General features: G+C 37.5%; 1 protein-coding gene across 6 annotated transcripts in view; it reads right to left on the bottom strand.

Moving 5' to 3' along the window:
• Positions 1-20696, bottom strand: part of CDIN1 (CDAN1 interacting nuclease 1) — a 232996-nt gene extending 212300 nt beyond the window's left edge. For all 6 annotated transcript variants that reach the window (XM_067742399.1, XM_067742408.1, XM_067742395.1 and 3 more), the window contains exon 1: positions 20382-20696. In XM_067742399.1, coding sequence (XP_067598500.1) covers positions 20382-20482 — 101 coding nt within the window. In that variant the 5' untranslated portion in view covers positions 20483-20696. The remainder of the gene's footprint in view (positions 1-20381) is intronic.
• Positions 20697-20897: the final 201 nt, after the last annotated feature.

The following is a 20897-nucleotide window of genomic DNA, read 5'->3' as shown; positions in this document are numbered from 1 at the left end:
AGGTCAGAATTCTTCCAGGGTTGAATTTCACCCAGGTTTACATCAAAGCTTTAGAAACTAGTGGAAACAATATTTAGATGGAAATCATAACACCAGTTCTTTTGGTATAAATGGCACCACAGTTAATATCTTTGGCACAGTTAATATCGGAGGCTGAGGCGGACTAAACCAAACACAACTCCGAAAGATTACAGCCTACTCATCAATCGCCCACATAGGATGAATAACCCAACCCTGACTTTACTACATTTACTAATCTAGATCACAATAACTTTCACCACATTCATGTTATTCATCCAAAACTCAACCACCACTACACTATCACTATCCCAAACATGAAATATAATGCCCGTTATCACAACCCTCACCATACTCACCTTACTCTCCATGGGAGGACTCCCCCCACTTACAGGCTTCATACCCAAATGAATAATTATTCAAGAACTAACAAAAAACGACATTCTTGTTATACCAACATTCCTAGCCATCACAGCACTACTCAACCTATATTTCTACATACGCCTCGCCTACTCCACAGCATTAACTCTATTTCCCTCTACAAACAACCTAAAAATAAAACGACAATTTCACTCCACAAAACGAATAATCCTCCTACCAACAGCAATCGTATTATTCACAATACTCCAAATTTCTACTAAACCAAGCCATAAACAAATCTTCAACTGAAAAGCTCTGTCTACTCATTTATAATCTGTTACCTGGAAAAAAAGCAGAAGGTCTCTCTGGCCACCTAATCACCATATCAATGACACATGCCACAAGAGAGAAGCACTAGTTTATTTGATTGATCATGGTAGATAAACTCCAAATAACAGAGAAATTAACAAATGCTTGACATTTGCTCAACATCCATTATTCTGACACTGCTTTCAGAATTTCAAAGCCTGGGAGTATGCTTAATCAACATTCATATTCCCTCGTGAGCTACAGGCACCATATTGCACCCCGCCTTCATACTGATGAAAACTGCATATTGGCCATTTCCAAAATGTTCTGGGACTCCACACAGGGCCCCTTTTCTCTCTTGTGCCTGCTCTGCAGTTTTCTTTTAAACACTTCCAAGACAAAAGCATCTGCCAGTTTTTCTCTCTGGGGATGTATGCAAAATGAACTTAACAGTTTTAAGGCAGGAGTAACCCTCACATCTAAATTCATTCATAGGACAGAAAAGGGCCTAAGAGGCCTCTCCAGGGACAAAACCCTGCTGAAATTCTCCCCACACACAACAGTGGGAGCTTTATAAAATCTAAGTCCAGACAATTTCCAATTCAAATGCCCAACATAGCATGACCTTTGTCAGATCTCTGAGCCCAAGATGCACCCATGATTTTTTATTCTAACCAGCACAGACATTAGACAGGGCACTACTGCTAAGCAGGAGGTTCAATATTTGCATGCTCTTCTATTGTGAAAATGTAACAGTGACAGCACTGTGTCAAATTCTTTTCCCTCTAGAACTTTAACTCCATAGGAGAGGCATGGCTGACAGATGACTCCCCAACATCTGTGTTATGTACACTCCACAGCTGAGGAGCCCCAGATCACTGTCAGAACAACGCAGAGATGACCTGCGCCTTTCTTATGCCTTCTTCTTATCCCTGCCCCCCACCAAAATATATATACATTCATATATATATATATATATCTACAATACAAATAGTGCAAGTTTTAACAAAATGTAAAAATGGCAAGTCAGATGAACATAATTTATAGTCATTAAACTGTTCATGTAGCAACTCAATATATATTGTATAGATGTCCTATACCAAATAATTTATCAGACCTGACACAGTGCACATCATATTGTTTTATTTAGTACACTTACTAAAATTTCATGGATCAAGCATCACTTCTGAAAGCACAGAGAAAGCACTAGAAAGTATTTATTCATCTCCCGTGATTTATTTTGATTACCCTTACAGCTACATGATAAAGTGGAACTCACAAAATTACAAGGTTAAGGTTTACATAGCCATTGCTTCATCTACTAAAATATAACAAATGGCTTCATGTCTGATGTATTTTACTTTCATTTAGTGTTAAGTAGTACACTAGGCTAAGCACTTAGCTGCCTACTGAATACTTTAATATTTTTAAATAGGACTTAAACATCCTGACCCGGAAAGTGGGGGGCTTAAGAAACAATTGTAGAAAGAAGAGCAAGTTCTTTGTATGGTGCTAGATAGAACAATATTGGCCACAAAAGAAGAAACACGCTTCTAACTTTTCTTCTCAAAGGGATCATAAAAATAAGCACTGGCCTGCACTAGAAGGTTCACAAGAATTCACTAAATGCATAAAGGACCACGATACCATGCTAGGCACCCATGGGAGGAGTTGCAAGATAAAATCATAGCAAAACACTGGGCTCCTATCCTTAAGGGATTCACTATCAGTGAAATAGAAAGTGAAAGACAGGAATGTATACTTTCCAATGGTCAAAGGAAAACAAGTAAAAGTAACTACAGTGGTCAAAGAAAAATCTTAACCAATATTCAAATATTCAAGTGACCAAAAAGAAGGGAGGTGGGGGGAGGGATAGAGAAAGAGAGAATTAGACGATGACACTTAAAACTCCTTTTCATCAATTTTCCTTTAAAATGTTTTATCTGGAGGCAGGTCTCCCAGACAAGGAAGATGAGATGAAAAGGGTGATAAAAGATCAGAAGTGGGAGATGGGAGCCCAAAGTCGAAAAGGTCAATATAACTTTTCAAGAAAAACAAGAAAGTTTGTTGGCCTCATCATTTTTGAGAAAAGCATTAAAAACTTTATCAGATCAACTACCTTGGGAAAGAATACTAAGGGGGGAAAAAAAACAACTTTCAATTTCCAATGAACTATTTTGTTTAAAATGATGCAGTAAAAGTGAGATGAAGATAAGACAAGGAAAAGATCTTTCTTAGGAACTAAATTTCGTTTCCATTTATGAGTGATAATTGTCCCAAGATACCTACAAAATAATAACCTTCCCACAGGTATCACTCTCACGTACCCAAAGAGACTCCATATGTTTCAAGGTGCAGACACTGCAGTACAGAAGCAAGGCTTAAGCTTCTCAAAAACTTTGCTTCACCATCATATGACAGGAAAGCTGACAGTCAATGAGATACTTCAGGTGGAGCAAGAAAATCATGAAGCCATATTATATTGTACTGCAAGTTAGGCAGCAGAGTGACTTTAGATGAATAACAGGTTACTGAAGTGTCTATCATACTGCACCCTCAGAAAGGAAAGATAAAGACTATGAAGTCAAATAGAGTTCAATATAAAAACAGTAAAGTTCCAATCTCCCCAAAGAAAAGAACTAAAACTAGGAAAATAATCTTGCGCAGTTTAATACATAATGATAACGGCACCTGAAAAATCCTTGTAAAGAACAATTTAACCCTTGCAGCTTCATGTCACAGCAAAATCACTTTACCCATGTTGAAGGGGTCATGCAAAGATGAGCACCAGTATTAACAGACAGCCTTAAACGCTGGGGTTTCTGGGGGGTCGCACCTCAAAAATATTCAACAACAGTTAATTGAGAGCATTGAAGAAAAGAATGAGTTTGAGTGCTGCAAACTCTTGCTGGGACCCCTATCCTCACCATCAATCTGACATTTTATTTCTAAACAAGAAATACATTTTACCTTTCTGAGATTATTTTCTGGTTACAAGCCAACCATTATGAACCTTTCAGTGAATCGCTGAATAGGGCACTTAAAGGGATAAACAATTATAAAAATAACTGTCACAAGTGCATACATTTTATTTTATTTAGTGATGTAATAAGCTTAGGGGCATATATCAGGTCCAAAATGGTCTTGGTCATTAAGTTAAGCAATAAATCATAGGTCTTGCCAACAACAACAGCAAACAGATGCTAACAAGGAAATGTATTATTGAATATTGCCACGTGTTATAAAAATGTAAGTGTGTTTAAGACATGTCTTAAATTTTTATAATAATATGCATTTAATACATTACTATTTGACACAGGCAGGAATCAGATTTATAGGTTCCATTCTGTAGCTTCTTCTTCTGTGAACATGAGAGCATATTCTGGATTTTTTTTGAAACAAGAGGGGAAACCTTTAAAGTGCATGCTTGCAACAATATCTAATTGGTTGTCTTGCTGTTTTGTAGTAAATAATGTCAACACTGAAACTCATTAAAAAGAAGAAATCTATGCACTTTGCCAGGACAGAAAAACTGAACATTTTTAAATCACAATTTTTAAAGAAGCCTTATAGTCTAAGGAAGTATAAGAGCATTTTTTAATCAAGTTGCCAACCAATTTTTTTCACATTCATTTTGAGCACAATCCCAGACAAAAATATACTAACTTGATTAACAAGTTCAACAAAAATGTGGAAGCCAACTAGCTAAGAAAAATCCTACTTTATATCTTCATGCAAAAATCCTAAGAATCAAACAGTATCTCAAAACACAAACTCATTTAAAATTGAGTCTCTCTTCAAAATATGTCAAGCTGTAATATTCCCTTAATATTCTTTTCAGATCAGTAGGCTTACATATCTTAGCAGCAGGTTCAACCCTCCTAGTGAAAGGACTTGGGAGGGAAGGAAGGAATTAGGGCCCAAGGAACTTATGTAAAACCTCTTTAAAAAAAAAAAAAAAAGAGCTTTTTTAACATCAACGAGATGCCAACACTGCTAAAAGCATTTTTCATTTGCACACTATTTTGAGTGTCCTTTTCAATCAACTCTCCTAACTGCCAGTATGGTCTTCCCCCTTTCTTGTGTAGACAAGAGTCCATGCCTTAGAACACTTGAAGAAGCAGTGCTTGGAATATGGAAACTAAATTTTCTTCATTAAATCTACTGAAGCAGATATTAAAAATGCATTTAATATACTGGCGATGGTCCGTGGGCACCGCTGACTGTGACAGGCCAGTTACTGATGATGTGCCATCAGATGGCCTTCTCAGCAGGCGCCTGGGTCTCAGGCTGCTGAAGGACAGCAATATCTTCCCTCATGTGTAAGCTCTATTCATCTCCCAAGTATTTACTAAATCACAGGCCTCTGCACACATAGCCCACGTTTCAGCGTGTGCTAACAAATGATGGATGGCCTCATCAATTCGTTATGTCCTGAAAGCATGGTTTCCTGCCATTCCAATCACCAAACCTCAGTGCTCCAGAGCTGATCAGTTCTGGGGAATATATTTTGCAGGCTCGATTAAAAACAGTAGAAGTTCTTTGCATTAGAGTCTCTGACACTCTCCCCCAACTGTTTGTTGTTTCAACCAATTATTTGGGCAGAATAATCACGAAGTATTCAGACAATATAATGCTGGCAGGTTTTTTCCTGATGTTTGCTAAGGTGCAGTTTCATCTAGGACAAAACCGTTGAGCTACTCCCTAGTAAAATTTATGTTTTAAAACATTTTTTTCCTTCTATGCACAGCAGGCAAAATCTTAAAAATAGTTTATATCATATTATAACGTAAATGCATTAGCAGATGCATTTCAAAGAAACCTTCAAGGGAATAACCTGTCTCTAAATCATCTAAACCTTTTAAGACAATAATTCATGAGAGTTCTCTTAATTATAATCTAGATAAAGGTACAGAGTACTTAAAAATTCTTCTGACAGTTCCAAAGTTAGATGACAAAAGTTCAACTTGTCAAAGAAATAAACCCTCTTAAAAGAAGATGTATTTTCAGTTCCAAGGTTATATATGTCAGTTGTCTTTTCTATAAGCCATAAGAACATTTTTATTTTTAGCTAAGGCTTATCTACAGAATGGAAAATAAGAGCACACTCATGCCTTTCACTCAGAAACAGTAAACTTTAGAAAAACAGACAAACTTACCACAGCTAAACAGATAGCTGAGCTTTGAGGAAATGGAACGGCATTAAAAAGCTAAACAACTTGCTATAAATAAGCTCCTGGAAATGCTAAAAATTAAAAACAAAAAGCTGCCAGACTCCCATTTAGCCAATAGCTACATAGGCTCTGAAGTACCCACAATCAGCATAAGTTCTGCCACGTTGCCCTGCTGTTCACCTCAACCTTGACCTCAAGATTAAGCTCACTTTTATTGTGCACAAAGGTCACCTGTAGTAGGTCAAAATTCAAAGTCCCTTGTCAGAAAAGGTTGATATATTCCAACCTTTCCCTCTCCATGCATCAAATTTTTCATGGTAAAGTCATATTCAGCAGACAGTATATTCAGCAATTTATTGTTTCACTGTAATACAGTGCAGAATACAATTGTTCAAAAAGCTATCACATGACTAAAATACTTTTCATGAAAATGTACCAAACCTAGTCTCCTTACACACCTCTAACATGAAAACTAACTGAATCTTGTTTTCACAGTTCACAAGAAGAGTTATACGGCAAATAACTGTCCTCAAAATACAATCTATAGTATAGTTATGACTTTTACTTCCATAATCTTTGGCTACAGGCAACTATTTTTCAGAGCGTTGCTCAAGGTTTTTAAGTATAATTTTTTTTAAAGCATGAAGATCTCTAACCAGTTTTAATACTTTTATTCCAATCTGGCCTAAGCCGCTTAAGTGAAGTAAGTCTAAAGCTGAAAGCCTCTCTGACCTAGAACGTAGAGGAAGATATGCTCTATAATAATAGAAAAGGAAGGGCAAAAATTACTGTATTGTCCAACTCATTATTATTGCAACTATATGATCAGCAGAACTGCACAAATAAGATAAATTAAGCAAATTCTTTGCAGGCAGCATTCTAGAATACACTGTAATTAAAAATAAGCAAAGCCTTAAGGAACAATAAATCTATTTTCTTTTTAAAAGATTCTGCAATTTCTTTGTGTTTACCGTAAGGTCTTTTTCATAATCAGTATTAGCACCATGAATAGATTTTAAGATTGTTTAAAAACACTAGTTCTTTAAATTAACTTTTTTAAAAAATTATTTATTTATTTATTTTTATTTTTGGCTTCACTGGGTCTTCATAGCTGCGTGAGGGCTTTCTCTAGTTGGGGCGAGCAGTGGCTACTCTTCATTGCAGTGCGCAAGCTTCTCCTTGTGGTAGCTTCTCTCGTTGCAAAGCACGGGCTCTAGGCGTGCGGGCTTCAGTAGTTGTGGCACAGGGGCTTAGTTGCTCCTCGGCATGTGGGATGTTCCCGGACCAGGGATCAAACCCGTGTCCCCTGCATTGGCAGGTGGATTCTTAACCACTGGACCACCAGGGAAGTCCCCAAATTTATTAATCTTTATTTTAAACACTAAAATCAATGTTCACACTCGTGTGATGATCTGTGGTATCCAACAAACTCTCCATGCCCTGGAAGACTGACTTGAACTTATATAACTACTGGACTCAAACTACTTCCTGGTGCAGAACCCTCACTCCAAAACTGGTATTCACCCAAATATCTTTCATAAATTCATAACCACCTTGTTATCAAGGTGAGGCAAGAATATAAAAGAGCTTCCAGAATATGCGGGGGCGGGGGAGTTGCATTTGAGAAAAGTAATTAGACAAGAACATACTTTAGAATTCTCAGGTTTTAACATTCCCACTAATTCTGTCTTAGGCAGCGATCATGTTACATAACCATTTTCTATCCTGGGGTGGGGAGTGGGGGGAATCAATCTAAACCTTGATATGCCCATTTGTCATCAACATAAAAGCATATCGTGGTTGCCAGTATCATCTAAAGACTATATTTTCACCATAATTTGCTAAAAGCAGGTTTCCTATTACCCAGGGGGTTAAAGAAAAACACTTTGGAAACCTAGAAAATAAAGAGGCTCATTTAGGTAAAATCTTTTCAGTTCTAACACTGAGTCTATTATAAGCATAGATACCATCGCAACAAGCAACCTTAAATCAACAATGGTAACAATAACAGCAGCAGCAAAATGAATTTGACACAGTATCAGGAACTACGCTAATCATTTTCTATGTACTATCTTATGTCAAGTTCATAACAATCCCATTTTATAAACAAAGGACACTGAGGCACCAACAGGTCACCTGGCAAGTAAGTCATGAAGCCGGAATTCATACATCTATTTCCAGAACCAAGTTCTTTAAACCAATATAAAAAACTGCCTCTACAACAAAAAACTGAATAACCTCCTGGAGTTCACAGTAATAGGGTTTTGCTTCCTATCGATTTATACAATAATTAACCATAAGCAGAGAGAGCTAAATAAACCACCCAAGGTCAATCACAAGCCATGGCAACTCTGCCAAACTCAATACCACTTAGCCAGCCCACCAGTGTGGGCCCATCCCCACAGAGAATTCCACTTGACATTCTAAAATTCACATATGCTCGGCTAATATTGTTAATTTTATTGTCCACTTCTGTTTTAGCTGTATGTTGCCATATTATTTTATTACTGATACTTTGGACGTAGAAAAGAAATACTCACATCTGAACACGTGACAATTAAGTCTTTACAAAATTGTACTAAATCACATGGTAATCAATTGGCTATCTCCCAATCTTTTTTCATTACAATTGCAGAGATGCTTTATTTTCTTTTTTATATTGGAGTAACTGCCAAGGGAAGATGTAACAACTAAGCTTGAAGTTTCTCTTAAAATAATTTCTGACATGATAAACCCTCAGGTATACCACTGGAGCATTTCTAAATTCCTAAAGTGTGAATAATCACTAAATTTAGCCAATGAATCTACTCTGCAAGGGATTAATTTTCCTAAATGAGACATGTATATAGCTTTTGTTTTTTAACTAAGCAGCATTTTCCTCAGGTCAGTTCAATCAAATGTCCATTATGATATGTTTCATAACACCGACAACATACTAGGTACTGAATGGAATTCTAGTTCCCACAATAACCATAGTGGGGGAAAAATATGTATCTTCTCTTTGGCCAAAAAAAAAAAAAAAAAAAAAAAAAACCGGGGGTGGGGGGGAAGAAAGCCCAACTCACAAAAATATTTTAATTTCTAAGAATAAATGAGGTACAGATATATGTGTTATGAGCCCTTTCTAGGAAAAAAGCTATGCTGATGGTATACAATGGCTCAGGGGCTTAAGAAATGCCTTTGGTGGCAGTGGGGAGGGACAGGGGAGCCGAGGTTTATAGCATGGGCCAATTTCTGTGGTGTAAACACTCCCACTGTGGCTGATTTTAAGCTACTGATGTGAGGTCACAGTGTGTAGAGTGGGGAAAAGATGCTTCTGATCAGCTCTCACAAGCTGGAAAGAGCCAGCTCCAGCTCCCATGGGCTGTAGGCCAAATTCAGCCCACAGACTTGTTCTGTTTGGCCAGGAAAATGTTGGCCCACACACTGTTTTTCAAAATTCAAACAAATTGACAACAGTTAAAATTCAGGATATTTTTTTTCTGAAAAACTCAGATCTAGAGCTGCTTTCTAGAGAATAGAAGACCTGGCAGCCCTGGGCCCACATTCCAGCACGGCAACAGATGGCTGGTGTAAGGTTGCAGCTGCCCTGCCCGTGCACACAACTGTCCTTTCACTTTGCCATGATCCCAACCAGGCCAGCTCCATTCCTTCACTCCTTGCTGATACCAACCTGGCCCCTAGACTCCTAGGGCATCTGGTGATCTTTAATTAAAGAGCTTGAAGGGAGAGTTTTGCCTTCAAATGTGTAACTTTGGTCAAATCCTCCCTCAGTTTATGCCCCTCTAACACTAACCATTTGACTAGATGATCTCTAGTTGCTATCTCAGTCCAACACTCTCCAAATCATTGAATTTGAAATCATGAAAGAGGTATGCAGGTCCCTCTGGAGAAGCTTTTGTGATCAGCATATGAACAGCTCCAAACATGCCCACCAAAGTGCAAATAAAAATTTTTAATGTTATGAACTGGAGGTTAAATGTATTTTTACCTTAATATATATTTTAGCTGGCCTCAGGAAATAAGAATTTAGATAATGTTAACTTTGTCAGTTAACAAATGATGTTTGTGAGCTATCTGTTACATCTAGGCTGTAGGGGTCTGTGGGGTTTTTAATGCTATACAACCAAGAGTCTCTCATATCCCCAGTCCATTTACTATTTTAGCTAAATGGGGCTTGAAGCGCGAGTTAACTTCAAGTTTTATTAGCTTTCCCTACCAGTATTATCAGCAAAAACAAATAGCAGGGTAATATACCTTAAGCAAAAGATGGTATCAGCTTGGAAGAGTTGTAGACAGAAACAAAAAATCGAAAAAAATGAATTGCCAGTCTAATTTCATGTGTGATTGTAGTAAGATGCATTTAAATGATGCTTTGCTTTCCCACATCCCATCTACAAAGGAGGCCACCTAAAAAGAGCCTCATTCCCCCACAAGTCTTAGACACCATCTCACGAGTTATGGAATCTTAGGGGGCTAAGGTGTGGCATGGGCATTAGTGACAAACTACGAGGTAGTTTCACCCTGCATTTCTACTCATCCTAAAGTTGAAGTTGGGTACCCACAGCATTCTTGGATGAAACATACCCAGTTCTGACTATTTAAGAGTGATCACAAAGATCCATGACAAATGCTAATTCATAAACTTGCTGAGGGTAAATCTGAATCTTCCATACCACTAGGCTGATGTGGGGAGCAGCAAGTCAATTAGCTGAGAAATGAGTTTAACTTTGGTTAAAAAGTGCATCAAACTTTGTAGACCTTTGCCATCCTATATAGTGCTAGCTGCATATTTGAGGATTTTCAACAGCCATAAGCCATAACCCTTGTAAATATCAAGGGTCTGCTATGCCTCCTATCTCCTAAAACGGGATAAATACAAGATCAGAGTTTATATCTCATCCTTTCTAGGGCCTAAAGCAAAGGACAGGTCTAACAATAACCAAAAGATTAAAAATAAATATGTGAGTTATGTTAGAGAGGGTGAAAATGCACCATCTATTTTAAGTCTCAGTCTTGTATATGACTACTGCTCCCAGGACATCTCAGAAAAAGCCTGAGCTTCACACAGAATTGCTCCAATTCATGTGAGTCAGCATTCAGTCAAGGAAAAGACCCAGGGCTTACGTATTTTACTGAACAACAGTATCAAGAGACACGAATCCACCTTACTTTTTCCTCTACTTGCATTGCTTTGTTTCAAAATATTTATTCCCATAGTGTTAAAGTTATTTCTCTAAGTTTAACAGGTTTCAAACATTTTTAGCAGCTGAATCTCAATATTTAAAACACAGAAAAGAAATAAGCCCTGAGATATTTTAACATTTTACTTTGGATGGAAAATTGCAGAGCTCTCGGTTTCCTCAATGAGACTGTAGGTTTTATCAGGTCACAGTTGGAACACCACACTAGGCTAAAGAATGAAAACAAAAAAACTTATTTGCTGTCTTGAAGGAACAGAAAAGATCACCTCTCTGTCAAGAGGAGGCACTTGAAAAAGCTGACATTGTCAACTGTATCACTGTTCTTTGGCAAGAAGGAAGCTTTGGTTTATAAGGAAGAATTATTAACTCTTACATACATTATCAAGATGCCTCCTGAAAGGTTGGGACGGAGAGAAGAAAGAAAAGTAGAGGAAGGTGTCAGTTCCCCAAAGTGGCCCAGGAAAGGGCTGGATTCATGACCAGCCGTGTACCATTATTAATCCATCATGCACAGACTGCTCCATGCTGGTTTCAAACCTATGGACAGAATCATCCTGGATCCAGCTGTCTGTTTGCTCCCCTAAGAAATGGAGACTTGTCATTCAGTAAGAAGTTGTAACCAAGCACATTTCCGGAGTTCATCATATACCAGCTTACCACAGAAGCAATTTGAAAGCAGAATGTCTAAAACAAACACCTGAAGACACTTCCCACCAAGAAAAAGACAACTGAAAATAAAAGGAAGGAAAACTTATTCTGTACCCATCTTCCGTATGATTTTCATTCCAGTATATGACTTTTAAGGTCACTTTTCATACCTACTCTGAAAAAGGACTTTTATATTGCTTGATTGCTTTTTTTAAGGAAAACTGAACCTATATGGCAAAATTGCACAAAGTGTGTAATAAAAACATAATGGTAAATTCAGTCAACATTTGTTGAAAGTCAAATTATAAAATATTATCATCCTATACATCTATTGAACATTTTTCTCCTAGGGAAATATATAATTCTTCTTTATTATACCAGCAAACATTCCGGGATGGGTTATTACTTAGTTGACTAAAGTTTGATGCCTGAATATAGACTTAAAAATGAAGTCAATAATCTAATAACATAAAAGTCTCCCCCTCAAACTAATAAGAAATATTGTCAGCGTTTAGGTTCTTCTCAGGATAACACTATCTGAGGTTTTCGTCAAATATTCCTTTGCAGGAATTCAAGCTCATCTCACTTTTACAACTATGCAAATGCCAAGGGGCACAAACATCTGATAAAAGCTAAGCACTTCTTTCAGAAAGTGAAGATGCCATATACTTAACAAAATAACCTTCGAGGAGAGTCTTTAAAGCTAGGCTACAATGCAGCAACAAAATAAAAACCTGAAATCTCACAGAGTAAAAAAGCATATTTTAAAAGATGACTAAAGGAAATATATGAAATAATCATATTCTTAGGCCAATTTTTAGACCAATTTCTTTTCCAATTTGCTAATGATCAATACAGAAGTACTCCTAGGTGTATTTCCTAAGTATATGAGTATTATTTTTGAAGGGCATATAAATTAATTATATTTCTTTGGCAAAAATACCAAAAGAATTTCCAGTTCAATAACAGGCTGACTTTTTCTCCCTTTATGAGCTATTCTCACTCATGATTCTGGAACTCAGGTCCACCAAAACATTAGTATAGAAAATTGACCAGCAACTGAGTACCAACCTTCAATTCAATTGAGAGAACAAGGCCAACAGAAATAATCTTCCAATTTTAGTAAACCACGCCCTACAGTATTAATTATATGGGCAATGTGCTACTATTATTCTAAAAAAATCAGTGACTCTAGGTTTAAAAGTCTGGGTTTTTTTAAATGGCATTATATATTGCTATGAAAGATTTAAGGCAAGTTTCTGATATCTGGGCCACATTCAACTAATGATCAAAATCTGTGTGTTCACAGCCATACAATCAACTGATCCATATCAAAGCAAATTTGTGTCTTCTATGTTTCAAAGGTTACTACTCAGACATTTCTTCTACTGTAGGCCATTTACTAAATTCTAATAATAACAGTAATCGTATTTACCATCCATTAAATACTTACCAGGACCTCTACACCGTACTAAGTGTTTAACATGCCTTATTTCACTTAATCCTCACAACAGCCTTAAGGAACTGAAGAGCAAGGGGCAATAGAGCAAGAGGAAGAATCTGGAGTCAGACTCTGCCTGGGTTTCAATCCTGTTTCTCCTACTTACTGGCTGTGGAGCTTCATCCCTCCTTTTACAGATGAGGCAACTATGACTCAGATAAAAAGAGGCAGAGCCAAGTCATTTCCCAAGAACAAATGGTTAAGGAAGCAGAAACAATGAAATACAAGATTTCCTATGGGAAATGGGGACAGGTTAAAATGGATCTGGAGGGGGGTGGGGGAGGGGTTCAAAAAAGGACAACTATAACCAATGGTAGTACCAAATGAAGCTAGGCCACCTTAAATGCAAAAGCTAAGGAAAATTGTTGTGCTTGTCCCAAGCAGGTGCCTTCGCTGCTCCACTCCTAGCCAGACTAGATCCCTAGGTCACTGCCAAGAACTACTAAGTTCAATACTGGCAAATACACAGCAGAGCCAGCCTTAACTCCAGTTCTCAGAGTCAGGTGAAGACCTCAAGAAAACGAGCCGAGTGTGTATCAGTTTAAGCACAGGGAGCCCAGCCAAATGAGTTTTCAATTACTTCTTTTGAGATTTCTCTACGAACAGCCTCATAAGAGTGAATGGTTGCCTATATTGTAAATGTTGCATACCAAGATAAAAAAAAATGCTTAGAAATGTGGAAGGCACCATCAGAAAAACCTATGCAAGGATTCCTAAGAGAAAAAAATACAGGAACAAGATAAAGACACTTATTTGCTTAGAGATTTACGTTATCAAGAGTTTGACTTATGACTCATTAATATAGGCATAAATAGCAACCAAACTAATGCACAGCAAAGGAACTTGGAAAAATTAAATTGTGCCAAAGGGTTATTTACCAACAAAAGAATTTCCAACAAAGTTATATCTCCTCTAAGAATCCGTTTTGACTAACCATATGTGAACTAACGGTACAACAAATCCTTTGGTTTCTAACATTCTATGATTCTAATAATTTATAGCTATTAGATGTGTCTTAAACTCTTTCCTCAGACTACAAGTTGTTCAAAATTAATTACTACATTATCCTTTCTGTTTTCTAAAAATTATCCAAATAGTGCCACAAACATAGTGAGCACACAGTGAGTTATTACAGACCAAATGCTGTAAGAGGTGAATAAACTGCAAGGACCAGTGAAAATCATGGCGTGACTGTAGGGTGGAACGTTTCACATAAAATGGTGGTAGAGAATGATACTAGGGGACAGAGTACTCCAGTGAGAGTAATAGAAAATCACCGATAAGGGCTTCCCTGGTGGCGCAGTGGTTAAGAATCCGCCTGCCAATGGGCACGGGTTCGAGCCCTGGTCCGGGAAGATCCCACATGCTGCGGAGCAACTAAGCCCATGAGCCACAACTACTGAGCCTGCGCTCTAGGGCCCGGGGGCCACAGCTACTGAAGCCCGCATGCCTAGGGCCCAGGCTCCGCAACAAGAGAAGCCACTGCAATAAGAAGCCCGCGCACCACAACGAAGAGTAGCCCCAGCTCGCCACAACTAGAGAAAAGCCTGCACGCAGCAACAAAGACCCAATGCAGCAAAAAGTAAATACATAAATTTATTAAAAACTAAAAAAGAAAATCACTGATAGGCAAATACCCACAGTAACTATTTCATGCAAGAACCATTGATGGATGCTAAAATCAGAGCGAAAAAGTGTGAGGTGAGAAACTGGATATTTGCAGAGCCTCAAAGGATATCCCCACAAGGCAATTATTGGAAAGCGAACTTTACAGTGGAGAAACTTGGCAGACACCACCCCTTAACCAAGTGAATAACGTTAACCTCAGCAGTAATAAGACATACAAAATCAGATCCCCCTTGATATGATGCCCTGAGAAAGGCACAACATCACTTCTGGGGTATTTATGCCAAAAATGTTTACCCTCCTCTGATCATGAGAAAACATTAAGCACAAACTTAGGGACATTCAACACAATAACTGACCAGTACCCTTCAAAAATGTCAAGTTCATAAAAGACAAAAAAATATTAAGGAATAGTCATAGCCTGGAGGAGACCAAAAAGAAGACATGACAACTAATCTAATGTGTGATCCTGAAATAGAAAAGAGACAGTCAAAAAACAAACAAACAAACAAAAAAGAACAATAACAAACAAAAAAAAACTAGCAAAGTTCAAAACAGGTCTGTAAATTATTTGGCTATATTGCATTAAAATCAATTTCCTGATTTTGACAATTGTATGTTGGTTATGTAAGATGTTAACATTAGGGGAACCTGAGTGAAGGATATATGGTTAACATTTCTGCAACTTTTCTGTAAGTTAAAAATTTCAAAATAAGATATATATATATTTATACATCTTTAATATTTATATATATAAATAAAGAATGATATATAATCAGATATATATGTAGTGTTTGGGCAGGAAAATACAGTGTAAAACATGACCTGATAAGTAGCAGCTGAATGGGCTGGGGGCTTCTACCTGAATAAGGAAGTCCAGGAATAAGTTGGGAGATGCAAATCAATGACTATATCCTCAGCAAGTACTTAGATACAGTACTCCTACGTTTTGGGGGTCAAAGGGCCCATTTAATGTAAAACTGCAAAACAGAATAGAATAGAATAAGGGTGAGTTTAGGAGTTGTAAAATATTAGACATCACAAAATTCTACTCCTTCATTTTAAGTGGGAGGATTGTGAGACCAGAGTGGTTAAGGTGATGGCCCAAGTTCAATGTAGCGACTTGGAAAAACAAAAATTTGTAATTTCAGTGAAAACAAATAGGCCATGGAGAAATGAGGCTAGCAAGTAGAAACCACAGTGTAAAATAAAAGTTACGCTTGGGAAAAATGAAGCTATATCTTCACCTTTGAGCATATACTAAAATAAACTGCAGCTAGAAACATTATGGAATTAAAAATAAGAAAGAAAACCATAAAGCACCTAGGAGAAAATTTAGGGGGAAGATTTATTTTTCATATCTTAGGACATGAAAGGACAAAAAAAGCATAAGTTTAAAGTTAAGAATATAAAAAAATAACAATATTTAAAAGCACAACAACTGGGAAAATATCTGCAACAAAAATATGACATGTAAAGCATCAACATCCTTAAGATATGCAGATCAATAAACAATAACAAATCAATAAACAGAAAGAGCAAACACTCCGATAGAAAATTAGGCAAAGGACACCAGGCAAGTAATTCAAGAGGAAGAAAATTAAATGGTTAATAGACAATGTGGAAAATATGCAATGCATTATAGTCAAAAAATGTAAATTATGAGATGTCATTCTTGATCCATCATATTAAAGACTAAATGATGACTCTCTTCAACACTGACAAAAGTTGCAGAAACGAATACTGCCACGTGCTGTTGGTAAGTGGATTAATACAATCTTTTTGATAGTAATTTGTCAATACACTTCAAAATCCTTCAAAACATAAATATCCTTTGGTTTGAAATAGCTACTTGTTGTTAAAGTGTGGCCAATGGACCCCTGGAGTCCCTGAGACTCTCTCAGAAGTCTACAAGGTCAAAACTATTTTTATAGAAACAGTAAGACATGATTTGCCTTTTCCTCTGTGTGACATTTGCACTGATGGTGCAAAAACCACAGTGGGCAAAACTGCCAGGTCCTGAGCACAGATCAAGACCTGGCACAACTGTCCTACAAGTCACACACTTGCAGGAAGAAAGAAAGCCAGTTTCACGTAAGAATATCTTAAGATTCACTTATTAATTTTATTAAATCTCAACCCCTGATACACATTCTTCTAACATTCTGTATAACAAACTAAGAAGTAAATGCAAAGCACGTCTACTGCATATCGAAGTATTATGACTGTCTCAAGGGAAAGCACTTGTATGATTGTTTGAGAGCTGAACTAGATGCCTTTTCCATGAAACACCATTTTTACTTGGATGAATGATGAACAAAGTATGATTATTCAGATTTGGATATCTGGCAGACATTTTCTCAAAAATAAACAACATGAGCCTGTCACTTCAAGGGAAACAACTGATAGTATTTGTTGCCAATGAAAAAATTTGAGCTTTCAAGGGAAAATCAAATATTGGAAAACTCTGTATCCATCACCGTAAATGTGACAGCTTCACATCTTACAGACTTTTCTGATGAGATCAGTGGGGATACTAACAAATGTGATTTTTTTGATGCTGTATAATAAAAGGTGACAACATTGAGAAGACTTGCATAACTCACAACCAACATTTTGCAAATGAACAATGCATGATGATAAAAATCATGCATGGCTAAAAGATCCACTCAAAGTTCAAGACTGGCCAAAAAGTTCTATAATACGGTTTCACATTCCACATTGCAATACAAAAATATACCCAATATACAAAAAAACCCACAGTTATCTGAAAAGTCTATTAAATTACTCTTCCCTTTTCCAACTACATATTTGTCTGAGGCCAGAATTTCTTCATGTTCTTTAATCAAAACAGCATATCACAACAGGTTGATTGTCTTCCTTCTATTAAGGCAGATATTAAAGAGATTTGCAAAAGTGCAAAACAAGGCCATTTTTCTCACTAGCTTTTTGAAATCATGGTTATTAACCTTTAAAATTGGTTAAATTTAATAGGTTTATTATTGTTATTTTAAAATAAATAAGCAATTTTTTAAATTTCTGTTTTAATTTATATTTTAATAAACATCAACAGACATAACCCATATAAACAAAAGTTTTCTGGGGTCCTCAATACTTTTTTAGAGTGTAAGGAGATCTGGAGACCAAAAAGTTTGAAACCTGCTGATATGGTCATTCCCAATTTCTATGATTCTAAAGTAAGAAAATAAGCAAACTTGGCATAATATATGTACAGAAATAGAAAATTAGAAAAATAAAACTCTTGATGTCCAGCAATATGGAAATGGATGGTACATCTAGAATGTGATATTACTAGTATTTGAAACAAATTATAAGGAATTTTTAAAGATGAGTAATGCTCACTATATGTTAAGTGAGAAAAGCAAGACCTATAAACTACATTAGCAGAGAAAGTACCTCACTGAATAAAAAAGACTAGAAATATTCTTAAAATATGTTAACAGAAATTTTTGGAGCTATAGGATTATGAATAATTTTTATTTTCTTTACTGAGCATGTACTACTTTCAAAATCAGGAAAGTAAAAAATTTTAGCAACTTTTAAAAGGATTTCAGTACTTTGATTATTTTTAGAATTCAATTTAGGTGAACATCACACAAAAAATAATTGCTTCTGTTATTATTATTAATATTAAAACTAATTAAGGCAGCTTAGTATAGAACTCTGACCTGAAAGTCATGAAACCTGTATTCTAAACACTGTTTAGCCATTCAATAACTCTAGGCTTTCTGACAAGTCACTTAACCTCTTTGAGCCACCAGAAATTATCTCTGAGGTCCTTACTTCACCAATTCTCTGGCAAAATGAACTATCAGATCTAAAGGCTGTTCAAGTCCTTTGCAAGAAACATCTAAAGTAAAACAGTGCTACGATGCAAACTGTGAGGCCAACTCCCAAATCACACTCTTTATGGAATTCCTACCGACGCTGCTAAATGGCTCTTTAATTCCTTCTGCAGATTGGTAGTGCAGCATCTCTCAATAAAGTCTCTGGTAAATGAAGAGTTAGTTATACCCTGAATGGTATTTGGGAGAAGCAAAAAATATTTGGCCATATTATGCATAAGAGAAAAAAGGGCATACGAGAATAAGCAAGACAGCATGGTGCCCCAAACGAATGGAGTCTTTCTTACGTATACTTCATAAGTCCTTAATAACAGTAAAAGGAGGTTACCTCTAACGGAGAGGACAAGGTATTTGCTATGGAAAAGAATGAAAGAAAAAAAATGAGGGAGAGAGAAAGAGAAGAGGGAAAGGAAAAGAAAGAGAAGCAAAAATACAGTGCTAATATAAGTACGTAACAAGAGCAGAATTATCTAAATGTGTGCTGTATCTTAAAATTGCCCAGAAAAATCTACCTATCCTCTTAGCTGACCAGCCTTCACCCTTCACTGTTCATTGGCAGAGTTGGCAAAGAGTTAATGACAGAAAATTAAATTCCAGTTTGTCAATTTTGTTCCTTGTTAGCAAGTCTGAAAAAAATCTTAGACTATAAAGGTTTAAATTAAATCTGGATAATATTAAAAAGAGATCCCTTCATTTTACAGATTAGGAAAACTGAGTCCTTCAAAAACAACTGAGATTATAAAAGACCTTCAATTTGTACTTTACTAATACCAATTATCCAATAATCTCTTTCCTCAAGAAAACACTTTCATGATGATATCAAAGACAAGGAAGCTAATGGTGCTCAGTGCCACAAAGTAAAATGGTATAAGTTTGGATTTGGTTTTGAAATAGAAGAAAGGTAAACGAACATTCTATACTTTTAACATGGCACAAATACAATAACCTGGTTGTTCTGGACTGGTTCTTTGGGTAATGCCAGGGCCTCAGTTTGCACATCTTTAAAATGAGGCAATCTATAGCATATAGTTGCTAAAGTCCCTTCTTAGAAAGTTGGAGAATCCTAAAAATCACTTAAAAAAAAAAAAAAAGACATGCTTGGGGAGGAGGGAAGTATGAAATACACCTGGTACGGCTGTTCAAATGACCAATCTTGACCCAACAGTGGAGTCCATAGGGTACCAGTCTCTGACTGGCTTGAGAACACTTGCGGTCACTTCATTACAGTAGAGAGCCATAGTAAACTATAAGAGGCCCCTTTAGGCCTGTACTCCCTTGTTTGTTTCCAGAGGGCAACTGAAAAGGGTCCTCCATTTCCACCTTCTGAATCTACAATTCATATTTCCACTTTGAGAGGGCCCTGCTACCCATCATTCATTCCTAGTATCTGTCAACCCCTAGACATTTATGCAGCACCTACTTATATGCACCCATCACCTAGCAAAAACCAAGTTTTCAATAAACATTTGTTGACTTGAAGGGATTCGTCCATTAAGACTCTCCTGAGAAAAGCAGGTCAAAGAAGAAACCTTTTTCACCATTCCTGCTCTCCTAACACCTGACACTCATGTTCCTCCCCAGTCATGTGTGACACGTGGTTTCTAAGCACTGGCTGGGCTGCCAGGCACAGCTACTGCAAGCAAAGGTCTCTTTGAGGGGGGAGATGGGCACTTACCTGGGGAACCTCTGCTTCAGCTTCCTCAGGCTCTGCCTGGTAGGCGGCACAGACACTAGGCACTGGGCTATCTCGTCGTATTGGGCTTTAGTCAGTATCATGTTGGGCCAGGGACTGGGAGGTGGCAGTGAAAAGGAAAAAAACACCCTGGGCTTGAGCAGCCTTCGTGTCGGGAGACGAGGGGTGGGCACAATGCGGCACAGCGTTGTGTTCCCGACTTTCTGGGCTTGCCCCTACCCTCCCTCCTGCACCCCTGGCTGCACAAGCCTGGGCTTCAGCCTGCAGCTCCGCGGCGGGAGGCGGGCTGTAGACCGACTGCCCTTCCTTGGCTTTCTGAGCAGCCGCAGAGGGCCCGGCCGAAGGCAACCTGCCGCCATGTTACTTAAGGGCAAGCCAACCAGGAAGTAACGGCCACAGGCAGAGGTGCCGCCTAAATCCTACCGGCAGGTCCCTGGGCAGGACCCACCCGGGATTGACGTGGAATGCTCCTGGCGGTCATGCCTTCCCTGTTGCCAG

This window comes from Pseudorca crassidens, chromosome 1, assembly GCF_039906515.1.
Source record: "Pseudorca crassidens isolate mPseCra1 chromosome 1, mPseCra1.hap1, whole genome shotgun sequence".
NCBI classification, from domain to species: Eukaryota; Metazoa; Chordata; class Mammalia; order Artiodactyla; family Delphinidae; genus Pseudorca; species Pseudorca crassidens.
The sequence above is the reverse complement of the archived record's forward strand: the minus strand, read 5'-3'. Positions and strand labels throughout refer to the sequence as shown.